At 31.3% G+C, this 12731-nt stretch overlaps 2 protein-coding genes across 4 annotated transcripts in view; both read left to right on the top strand.

Moving 5' to 3' along the window:
- Positions 1-902: 902 nt before the first annotated feature.
- LOC139517560 (uncharacterized) lies at positions 903-7905 on the top strand. Of its 2 annotated transcripts, none has more exons than XM_071308766.1 (2): positions 903-1006; positions 4846-7905. In XM_071308766.1, exon 2 carries the CDS (start codon positions 4880-4882, stop codon positions 6962-6964), a length of 2085 nt encoding a protein of 694 aa, XP_071164867.1. In that variant the 5' UTR covers positions 903-1006; positions 4846-4879; the 3' UTR covers positions 6965-7905. The 2 variants fall into 2 exon arrangements, with proteins under 2 accessions (XP_071164867.1, XP_071164866.1); XM_071308765.1 differs by having other exon boundaries at positions 993-1286.
- A 100-nt stretch (positions 7906-8005) lies between these two features.
- LOC139517562 (1-deoxyxylulose-5-phosphate synthase YajO-like) overlaps positions 8006-12731 on the top strand; it is a 59517-nt gene continuing 54791 nt past the window's right edge. For both annotated transcript variants that reach the window (XM_071308768.1, XM_071308767.1), the window contains exons 1-2: positions 8006-8374; positions 12158-12303. In XM_071308768.1, the coding sequence (XP_071164869.1) occupies positions 8255-8374; positions 12158-12303 (266 nt within the window). In that variant the 5' untranslated portion in view covers positions 8006-8254. The remainder of the gene's footprint in view (positions 8375-12157; positions 12304-12731) is intronic.

The raw sequence follows: 12731 nt of genomic DNA, 5'->3' as shown, positions 1-12731 counted from the left end.
ACAATCCAGCACCACCTCATACGAAGTATATGTCTCCTAATTTTACTATATGCAAGGGCTTGTATTTTTTTTATCATGATTTCCTTGATAAAGAGTTGCTGCTTCACAAAGAAGAAATTAAACCAATATTTCCATTAGGGAAGTTACTTTCATACCTTCGTATGGAATATCCCTTTCACAAATGATACGGGATATGTTCCTCATGTCATAACTACAATCCCGTTCCCCGTTACCTGAATGTTATCTACCGAATTAGACTTATTGTCGGATTTGCAATAACATCAACATCACGACAGGTACCACATATTGAACAGGATCTGCTTAAACTTCCGGAGCCCATGAGATCACCCCGGTTTGTTTTTGTGGGTTTTGTGTTTTATTGTTTGTCTATTGGTCTTTTTCTATGTTCTGTTTTGTGTACTACTGTGCGTCTATTGTGTGTCTATTGGTCTTTCTCTATTCTTTGTCTGTTTATTTTCGACATATGTGTTTGAATATCTCTGCGGTATCTTTCGCCTTTCTTTCTGCATTTATACATAGATAATATATATATATATATATATGATTATATGGTATATCCATAGGTAGAATGGATATCAATATAACAAAAAAAAAACACTTTAAAAGTAGTTTGTACATTACAAAACTGTTCATAACAACAGAACGCCATAATTTAACAATTGAAATTCTAATGAGGGCTTTGGGTATCATATTTAGGTATAAAAATGAAATATTATCACTTTCATAAGCTATATAAAAAACATACTTGGTTTGGCACAGTTAAGGGTAAACAAACATATATTTTTTATAAAATTTTCCTTACAAAGAACGAATCTTGAAAATAGATAGTTGTTCTAGTCTTCCAGGAAATGTTTATCTTAATTTTTATATGTTAAACATGCAAATTAAAAACCCAGTACTTGTAGTAAGTGTCATCCTTATCGTTTCCATGTGAGATTGAAAGTTAAAATATCATATGACCTGAGGCAGTCTTTATTCAAGTTATGTAACTAAATGCATATGTATTAAATCTGTACTTTTAAAAACTAGAACAATTAAAAATGCTTTGGAATTCCATTTGATAACTTAAACAGCATTTTTTTTATTTTTGGGATAGTCTTTACACAATAAATCAACATCATCAGTGTATTCAAGTAGGCAATGTTTCCGGAAGTTGTGTTTTCTTAATAGATAAACGTGTGCAATTGAAGGTCAATATATCTCGTGAATAGAAAGATTTTAATTTCTTTCATTTTTAAGAGGAGTAAAGTATATTGCATATATATGTAAGTACACTGTATAAGTAATGATATAGATAATCACATACATGTTTAACTAGATAATTAAAATTGTTTCAAACAGAAAAATCTGCGATCACTAATAAAAGCAAAAAGATATATATGGCACTCTGTTTAAATCAAAATAAGGAACTCCTTACAAACAAAGTTTTATGAACTATACAAATGACTCGTTCATTAAAAGCTATGGTCCTATTCCCAAAATCTAAAACATATTGTTGTTTAATTCGTTCACGACTAGTCTTGTATAGCTGACTATGCGGTATGGGTTTTGCTCATTGTTGAAGGCCGTACAGTGACCTGTAATTCTTAATTTTGTGTCATTTTGGTCTCTTGTGGAGAGTTGGCACTCACACCACATCTTCCTATATCTAGTTGTCTCCTTGGCAATCATACCACATCTTCTTTTTTATATTTTATATATGAAACCATTACTTATTTGGTGTGCATCTTTCTTGGTAAAACTGTGTTTAGTTTCAGATAATTGTTTCAACCTGTTAATGTACAACATACAAAAAGGAAACACATTAAGATATTTAAAAATATATTATCAAGGGAAAACAAGTTAACAACGTAATAAACAAAACGTTGATGTTTTGGAGCAGATACTGTTTTTTTTTTAATGATGACTGTTTTCTCATCAACATTTGGTATAATGCCCGAATGTTCTCTCATTTAGCACGTAATTTTAAAACAAAATATTAAATTGAATTGTAAACAAATAAAACTAAGACATCAAAATATCTACACGTATTTGGTGTTTGTAAAACATGATATATTTAGTACGATATGTCATACACTTGTTAACACATTACACTGTCTTGTTGTTTACAATAGACAATGTTTTGAATTTGATTTATTGTTTAAAATAAATTTATCTTTGTTTTTGATTGCAGTTCATAAAACTTCAATACATATTTGTTTATAAGGGAAGACTTTTGAATGAACATTAGATTGTATTGATGTTGAGGAAAAAAGTCTCCGATTTTATATAGACTGAAAATATCGTGATATTATGAATATGAAATAAAAGTATCTATGATGAATTTATTTACAACCACTAGGGTTTTTCCTGCCTTGGGAATCACCAGACTTGTAGTCAGCACTTCTGTATTGACATGAATTATCATTGATATGGTCATAATAAATATAAATTAGCTGTTTACAAAACTGAATTTTTCGAAACAATTTTCATTTTCGACCAAAAGGAAAAGATCACTTTAGCTGTATTTGGCAAAACTTTAAGGAATGCTGGGTCTTCAATGATCTTCAATTTCGTACTTTTTTTAGTTTTTTTTTCAAGTTTTTTTACTCGAGTGTATCTGATGAGTCTTATTTGACGAAACCCGCGTTAGGTGTAATAAAGTACAATCCTGGTATTTATGATGAGTTATTTTTACAACCACTAGATCTGTGGAACTGCTGGTAGAGTTTTCTCCCTGAAGGTTTGCAAGTCAGCACATCTGTGTTAACATGAATTGCCATTAATATTGATAGTAATAATTATTAATCATTAGTAACTATATGCAAACCTTTGAAAATTACGAAAAATTAAGGATTTTCTTCCCAATGACAGATTACCGTAGCTGTGGCGGGTATCACAATTAAACTAGTCAGCCCTTCCGTGTCAAACTGAGGATTTTTTTTGTCCTAAACTTTCCTGAATCTGGTTCTTTGTATACGTTTTCTCGGCAACAATTTTTCATGATATAATTAGTAAACAAGCCTTTGTGTTCCAATCATATCCCTGTGACCTTATTATACTGCTCTATTTAGACGATTTCAGTTTCTGTGCTTGAAGGTTGAACTCAGGTTTAAACACAGCTGTTTCATCAACCACGCCTCTTTTGGGGAGATATATAATATTCATAGATATTTTGTTTTGTTAACTTAGTGGTTACCAGATATGATATCTATTTTTCCTCTCATAGAGACATTACTTGGGAATGTTGTTAGTAAAAAAAAAAAAAAACATGTAGCGGCAGCCTTGAATTCTGAGGGAAAGTGAAGACAGGGGTAGTACAGTATAAAGTATGTATAAGTTTAAACTCTTAGAAGTTCGGGGCATATACATGTTGAAAATTTGTCGCACAGTCCTAACAAAAAGTAGTGCATATGAGAGTTCCATTTTAGGATATAATTTTTTTTCAAAAATCCGTAGTAAAATGTGTACAGTTTTAGCCGTAAAAGGAGTTCCTTTGGAAAATTGCAATGTCTGTATTTACAGAACTGCAACCTGAATGTGGTATTCAACAATTTCAAATTTAAAGACTACTAATTGATGGACTTATTTTAATGATAATTAATGAGAAAGTGAAATGATTTATTATAATATTTAGTCAAGTATGATAAAAGGTACACATGTTTATAGAGAGTAGCTTTCAAATATTTGCGCTTTAAAAGACTGTTGTGCAGATGGATGTATGTTTTCTCTCTCGTTAAAGGGGCATTAGCTGTCAAATTCATGTTCACCAATTTGACTTAAATTCTCATTTTTTATTTATAACAATGTTAAACATTTTCCCAAACTATCAAAAGTATAAAATAAACAATTAACAGGCCATGGTCTCAATAAGATTTAGCTTCGTTTCGTGTGAATTTTAGCAATGACGCTATCTAATAAAATTTCGAGTTGACCTTCTATTACCATATAAGCGATGTAAACATAAACATAGATATGAATAGTTTAAGCAACTCGTGTAGTTGGAATTTTATAGGTCTACTAAATTTTGTATTATAGATAAAAAAAAAAAAATTTATCGTCGTTTTTTCCTAAATAAGAATGATTTTTGTGGATCGAATCAGTCAATCAAATTATTTACCTTTGTTTCACTTTCAATGTTGACATTCTTTTCCTTTAAATAACCGTACACGGACAATGCATGCGTTATTCTATCTATTTCTACGGGGTTAAATTGGAGTTCACATGAGAACAGGTTTAATGAGGTCGAATTATTCACTAGTAAGTGAATAATTCACTATCCATTTTTATAAGCTTTATTTGACAAAATTGAACCATTTAAACTGCTAAAAGTAATTTATTTTTTCACTATTTCACTTTCATTAATGATTGAACAAAAAAAAATCATACTTCAAATTTTTTATATATTTCGTAGCTAGTGCTCCTTTAAACAGAGCCAAAGAAAGAAAATATTTATTTCCAAGAAAATGCTTGTACTAAGTTAAGAATATCATGATCAGTTACACATGCTTAAAAGGTTAAATTTTGTTTTGAGACATTTTGGTACTCTATTTAACCTAAAGAATTGTCACTTTTTCTTTTCCTTTTCGCTTGATTTCTGATGATAAATTCAATCTTGTTAGTTTAGTTTAAACATATTTATTTTTAGCGGATTTGGAAGCATGTTTTGCAACTTATATTTATCCCTTTTCACTCGGGTGCGAGTGCTGACAGTAGCGGAATTAGCCTGCTCTTTTTGAAATCTACAAGGGTGTCTTTTACGTGCAAGATATGTGGCTCTCTCTTAACACGGGTCAGCCATAAATGAATCTTGTTGAATATAATTTTTTTTTTGTTTTGTTTTAGGATGCCAGAATAAGGATAACATAAATCTTAAGAAATGAATACGTGCGAAAAACAAATTATTTGCAGCTACAGGCACACTTTACAAAAATATGTTGATCCCATAATAGTAGTGGATGGATTATTCCAAGTAGGTCACTTTTCTGCAAACCAAAGAAAACAATTATATAATTTATTGGAAACTTATTCGGACAGACAGTACATTTGGGATGCATTATACTTGTTGATGCTTGAGCAATGCGAACTTCAATCTTTGTTGGAAGTGTTGCTTGGGAACGGATACAGGGACGTAGCTATAGAAATGAGTCAAAAAGTAAGGATTGCGACGTCACAACAAAAACAAATTGTCTGTATTCATAGAACCAAAACAGGAAACTCAAGTCATCGATTTGCACAAAGATTATTTATGAACTTCAAAATTAACACTCATAACAATGCATTTATCAATCCACGAAAATATTGTCATGAAGAATCTCAGAAATATAAGTTACAGTTAGACAGATGTCAGAGTAGTGAAGATGATACCATCAAAACAGAGATTGCTGATAAATATGCAGCATGTCTTTTGGCAGAAATCGATTCTCATTTAATGTTATATACTAAAAATGGTTTTCTTAGTGGTTTAATGATAGAACTGAAAAGACTTATTCCAAACACAACTAACTCAAGCATAACACATTTATCCTATCAATCACGACTAGCTATAAGATATGCACTTGAAGGTAAGCATGATGATGAGGAAGAGCATTTGCAAAGTGCTATTTGTACATCTCTTCTTGTAGGTCGATGTGTGGAAATCTCCAACTTGCTTTACATATATGCGTTTAACCTTCTTTGTCGTTATGAAAAATACCCTACTAAAAATCTGCGTGACAAGGTAATTCATATTGCAGAACTAGGACTTCAAAGTGTGGACGAAGAAGATGAATTGATAAGAGAGTTTTGGATGCGTCTTTTTATAATACGAATTGTATATTGTTTGTTAGGATTAAGTTTCAGAGGTGATCCGATATCTGGAATAACAATCGATAAACAAAGTCTAAGGAGAGCAAAACTAATGCTTGCTGAACTTGATCGTCTTTGGGAAAGGATAGAATCTCGTAGAAAAATCATGTATTACGTAGCTAAAGCAAGAGTTGCGGAACTTGAGCGGAATGTTGGATATATTGATACAGTTTCATTATTTCTAAATATGGCAATAAAAATAGGAGAGGAAGGTGAATATGGCGAAACGCAATTCATTAAAGAATATGCCACACACTTCAAACCTGACAAAAATCAATTTTCATCATCAAAATTTGACAGTTTCAATATTCCTACAGAATTGCTAATGCTTCCCCTAATTGAAGATGACACAAGTAATCGTGCCTTGTATGAAAATAATAATTCTGAATCTACATTAAACACATTTAGAAATGAAACAGGGAAATATGAATATACCGATAAAACTAGTCTTAAATCTGTTAATCTGCCAAAACAATGGACAAGACTTCATCCGGAATCTCAGATAGAACAAACAAGGTTTTCCCGTGTAAAGCAAAAGCTAACAAATGAATTTTATGAATCAACTATTCAAAAGTCAGAAACATCAGTCAAATATCTTTCCGATAACGACAAAACAGCTCTATGTGATAAAACGTACAAAAAGACAATTATTGAAAAATACGACACTGTTCCAAAATTGTCAGAGCTAATGGAAAGAGACGAATATGTTCTAAAGTCTCTAAATATTCAAAAAATAGAAGACCGGAATATTTTAGAAGCTGATGAAACACATGTAAAATCATCAAAATTTGATGATCATAACGAAACGGCTGCAAAATCATCTTTTGAATGTAAAACCAGACCAGTTTTAAAATCTCGTGGATCTGACAAGATATTGAAAAGCACTGCAAATACCCACGTTATTGTAAAGCCATCACAAAGAACCATGACAGAAGACACGAACGGGGATCATACTATTCTAAAGTCACCACATAATACTAAAACTGAAGAAACAATCGTCAAGATTTCTGCATCGATCAAAGAAAACTCGAATTCTTGTGTCGATAAGTCATCTATCCATGAATTACATACGCCGAATTTAGAATCGTATGATTTCCAAGACATTCATGGCTGCTAAATAAGAGTCAAGTTTACTACACGTTTATAATTATTATTACAATGTAAAGTGATACAGTTTAATATTAAGATTCTCTATGGTTATCATTATTGAAAGTGGAGCAGGATTATTCAGTGGTGTTTTGGACATATTGTTGGCTTTGTTGATAGTTTTTTGGTCATTTGGTATTTAAGAGATGCTTATTGTTGTTTTGGTAATACATAGAAAACATCTTTGTGACTCTTTGACGTATATACATTACAAATGGTCAAGACAAGATTGTAGCTCGTCTACTCAGCTAGAAGTCTGAATCTTATGTGGATTTTTAAACATATTTGAATGATTTAAATCTTAATACTTCGAATTTTGCAGCAAAGTCTGTCTTTTCTTCGCTTGACACTTCATTTTTTCTGATAACATAATAGATGAGTTCTAACATTACTATATCGTTGGGTTTTTTTTACCGAAAAGACTCAGACGGTGTATTGATATCAGGTTTCATATGGAAAAGAATGTACCATGTCAAAAAGATTAACTAACAACTGTTTCAATTATAAAGTTCTCACAAAACTATCTTAAACAAGTTCGGTGAACAGGTCTTTCCAAAAGATAATTGTGATTCAGACTAGAAATAATGTACAGTATTTATTGTGCATTTCCCCCCCCCCCCCCTTAATTTGTATGAATCGGGCAGTTTTTTTGTTGTACTTATTTTTTTTTTCTTTGTTTTATTTTAATTAGTATTAGTTCAGTCATTTTATTTCCTTTTTAATTATATAAAAGATGTGCCTTCTTGAAATAATTTGTAAAAAGGCATATATATCACACATTAAATATACTGTCTATGTTCATATGTGTATCTTCAGCTGTTTACCATACTGATATGAGACCTCTACCTGGGTTTTGCTCTACAAGAAAACTAGTTAAATTGCTGTCAAATAAATAAATATATTCCGAAAGAATAAGCATAATTTTATCGTTCTTATGAAAGTCTTTATATTCGTACTTTTAACACATGTACACTCAGTCTATTTACCTTATGCAAGTGGTCTATTGTGTAAGAAAGAAACTAGAATCTTGGAAAGCTACGTTGACATATATGCACACAAAGGCCGTCACCCGAAGTTTATGATGTCGAAAATTTCAATTCTTGATCAATGAATAAAATTAAATACAATATAAAACTGAAACAAACAGAGTAGCGTTTATTTAGACCACCTTACATGTAATGTGAAAAATTGGAAAAGATAACAAATCAGTTATTCAAGTAGTCTGCCTCGGAGAAGACTTGTACTAGATATTCATCATACGATGAGCAGCGGTAACGAAATTACAGTAGACTATACCCATTTGGGTCGATCTGGCCTCGTCGTTTCCAATTTATGCCTAGGAACAATGACGTTTGGTAAAAATGAAAAGTCTTATTCAGCCGTAAGTACTAACACATACTATGTGTGTGCTAATGCACGTTTTATATTATGTATGTATACACTTAGGTACATAACTATTTACCTTATATGGAAGGTCAATAATATCATTACGTAAACCACATATACATGTATATATGAAAATATAACAGTCAGCAGTTTTAAAGTACTCTTGACTTATTATTAAGTAGTGTGAGTTACACAACCAAGAACAAAATATATACAAAAAAGGAAACCGTTTATCCGAAAGCTTCATTTTACAGAAATACAACGTATACGTCACTTTATACCCACATTTCAAAGTAAACGAAAGGAGTGTACAAATTCAAGATGTTTATTAAAAGCCATATTACGTCAATTATATATAAATACTTCTTCGGGGGAAACCAATGATTGAGTGGTAAACCAAATTTTAAGTAGACCTAATTTCATTTCCCTTTATGTATATCTCACACATAAGTGTCTATGAAATCAGCAGAAAAAATCCCAATAAAGTGTACTTTACGGACATTAACGCGTATTTCTGAACATGTCACAAAATAACAATAGATGGCTCTCAACTGCAGTTATCGTAATGATAAAGGAAATGAGCATCATCAAATAAATCCCAAATTATAATGGAAATAAACAATATTGGAGTAATGTATTTTAGATACAACAAAATATATGCAAGTTACGCCGGGGTCACACATCTCCAATTTTTACTGGCATCCTTGATTGGACCATTCCCGAATAAAATTCGTCAGTCGTATTGTGTTCTGTAATTGTCGATAATCTGACATGGGTATTAATGCCGAATTGCTGGACTGTTTCGGAATCTGGCCGGGTTTTTTTCTCGTTTGAGGTGTTTTGCATTTGTCACTTCGGGGCAGCCTGTGTATAGCTTGCCATGTAGTATGAGTTTTGAGGCTTAATTCCGGTTGCCCTTATATAGGGTCCATGGGGAAGGTCAGTAGCTCCTGGATTTCAACAATTCAGCATGAAATTATGAAGTAATATAACAGACTCCATGATAGACATATTGGTGAAATAGTCAGCCTTCGGATCATTCAAATTATGTATTGATTAACAAGTGGATATCAAATCTTTGGAAAAAGTTGTAAATTCAGTTTAAAGGTTATATAAAATGGGCATGAACAAGGAAAAATAGATCTTTAACGATAGCTTTTTCTGAACTTTTGATATATGTGTATATATACCCGTTTTGTAAATATATACCTTTTCACTGTTTTGATCTTTTGGAAAATGTTGTTTGTGCTGTATTTAGACCCCTTTATCAAGAAATTTGTTTTGCATGCACACGTATAGAAATTGCAGTTTTTATCCAACGCAATTATAGGTTTGAACGTTGTTTTCAATTTAGTAGATATAAAAAGATGTGGTATGAGTGCCAATGAGACAACTCTCCATCCAAGTCACAATTTATAAAAGTAAAAATTATAGGCCAAAGTACGGTCTTCAACACGGTCGGAGCCTTGGCTCACATCGAACATCAAGCTATAAAGGGCCCAAAAAGTTACTAGTGTAAAACCATTCAAACGGGAAAATCAACGGTCTAAACTACATAAATAAACGAGAAACAAGAAACACTTATGAACCACATCAACAAACGACAACTACTGAACATCAGATTCCTGGATTTGGACAGGCGCAAACCGTTGCAGCGGGTTTAAACGTTTTAATGGTATCAAACATTCACCCTTATCTGAAACAAAAGTGTAACATTGTATTTTAATACCCTGTTCTAGATAGTCAAATCTGACCCCTTCCAATGCAAGGCGAAAAAACATAGACTATTTCAGAAAATTTAGCTGAAAATGAAACCCTGTTTGTCGGAACATACCCGGTATCATATATATAGCGAGCAATCCTCCGGGTAAACGTAGAATGGCCATTGGGGTATTGTCACACAAAACAACCATTTCATGTGTAGATTTACTTTGGGTGTTTAAAAAAGTTGTCCAAGTCACCAATCGGATGGGCGAATCAGTATAAAAAGAAATCAGAGTATGTGTTTACTTAATGAATATGATAAATTGCCATATTCAATACAAGTTTCAAGTTTTCAAGTTTTATTAAATCAGGAAAATCAATACAAGTATAATGATGTCTTCTCCCACATTGACATGATATTACATCACATAAATAAATATATATTATGTATGACAAAATATCAAATCAAGGTTAAATGAATAAAATTACAAAGATTCAAAGCATAATTGTATGTAATGGCATATATTTTTTGTGTCATCAATATTTTGTGGGTTAAGTAAACTAATAATGGTTTCCATAACTTTTTCAGGGCACAGATCTTGTGAATTAAAATTTAGTTTATTAAATAGTTGTTTTCTATAATTTTCAAATTTTTTGCAATAAATAAGGAAATGTTTTTCATCTTCTATTTGATTGCAGTTAGAGCATATTCTGTTTTCTCTCTTAATTTTTGGTCTGAAATATCTACCCTTTTCAATCAAAAGAGGGTGGGAACTAATTCTTAATTTTGTAAGATTTCTTGTTATATTAGGAGAACATTTATAAGATAGATAATTTTGCAATATAAATTCTTCTGAATAAATATTGGCATAGAAATGTAATTTATTGTCTTGTTCAATTGAACGTAATTTTTCTAGATTATGCAAAGTGTTATTAGAATGTTGGTTATTAATATTTTCCTTTAATTTCTTTAAATTGAGATTATTGTCTGTTAAATTATATTTTTCAATAGAGTTAGAGATAAATTTGTGCCAAGATCTGTGTCCATCAGTATATAATGAATGATCTAATTTATATGTTTCACTAAGCAATCTGTCAGATGGAAGCTGTTTAAGTCGATCATAATATTTAAGGGCTAGGGTTAGTATATGATTCAAAGTAGGTTGTCTTCCTAATTCACACTTTACTGCCATATTTGAACTTCTCTTGTGAACTCCTAAAATATTTTTACAAAATTTATTATGAATTTTTTCAAAAGGTAATTTATCAATATTTGAGTCTTTTATATTGTAGTCACTAATCCATATTTCAGATCCATAAGTACTTATGGGTTTTATAAGAGTATCAAAAAGTTTTAATTTTAGTTTATGATCTATAGTATACAATATTAGCAGATTACGATAGTTTTTTTTTGTTTTTTTTTTTTTAAAAGGGTACACCCATTACGCCCTGATAAAATATTATAAGTAATAACATTTACATTATTAAGAGTACAATGTATAGAAGTCTATAAGTTCATAGTGTAAATCATGTGTTTACGGAACATCAATTTGTTTTGATCATTGACCCAGTGACATTTTCACCTGATCTTTTGTGCCTTCAAAAGTCGTCTTATTGGCGAAAATGCAACATCTATATTTTTATATTCAGGGGTTTATTATTGGTTCTTCCTCTTTCGTAAGAAACCAGTTTCTTATAATGATTCATTAAATTATACCTGCGTTTAAAATTATTATTTTCCAAGACTTTGATTGTAATTTCCTCTTTGACAAAGCTGACTTAATTCCTGTGTCATTTTGTGGAGAGTTGTCTCATTGGCAATCATACCACATCTTCTTTTTTATATATAAGGAAGGTTATCACTGGTTCTGTTGTGAAATGGAACCACTTATTTGAGAGCATTCACAAATTAATTACAACCACGTACGTTGTTCATATATTTAACAAATTAGTTTATATGTATAAGATTATGCAAAAATGTAATTTTGTCAAAATGAAAACATCTGGGTAATTATGGTACCAAATGAAGGCTTAAACGAAAAGATTGTTAAAACATGTATTTGCGTGTTCCTAGATTTATACAAGTCCAACCCAGACGGATGAAGAAAACTCACATAAAATTTTAGATAGATTTATAGAACTTGGAGGTAACATGATTGATACGTCAAACTTATATTCTCACGGAAAATCAGAAGAGACAATTGGACAATGGTTATGCAGGTGATTATTGTTAAACAAACACTTTCGTTAATGTTGTTTCTTCGTCTTCAGTTCAAAATAAAGCAAGTTAGCGGTATGTCAAATGTAAAATAACAATACATCAATTTATAAATTAAATTTCGTCCAGGAAAATTGTGTTTTGCTGTCCCAGTCACTTCGTGTATAACCATGACAACGACTTGACTAATAAAATATGTAGATATTAAAAGATGTTATGCCAAAGGACAGCTCTCCTTCCAAGTCACAATGTGTAAAAGTAGACCATGATAGTTCAACATACTGTCTTCAACACGGAGCATTGGCTCACATCGAACAGCAAGCTTTAAAGGCCTAAAAAATTACTAGTGTAAAACCATTTAAAAAGGAAGACCAACGGTCTTATCTTTACATAAAAAAAAAGAGAAACGAGAATCATTTATGAACCAAAT

Source organism: Mytilus edulis, chromosome 3 (genome assembly GCF_963676685.1).
Source record: "Mytilus edulis chromosome 3, xbMytEdul2.2, whole genome shotgun sequence".
NCBI lineage: Eukaryota > Metazoa > Mollusca > Bivalvia > Mytilida > Mytilidae > Mytilus > Mytilus edulis.
Note: the sequence above shows the minus strand (reverse complement) of the source record. Positions and strands in the feature narration are given on the sequence as shown.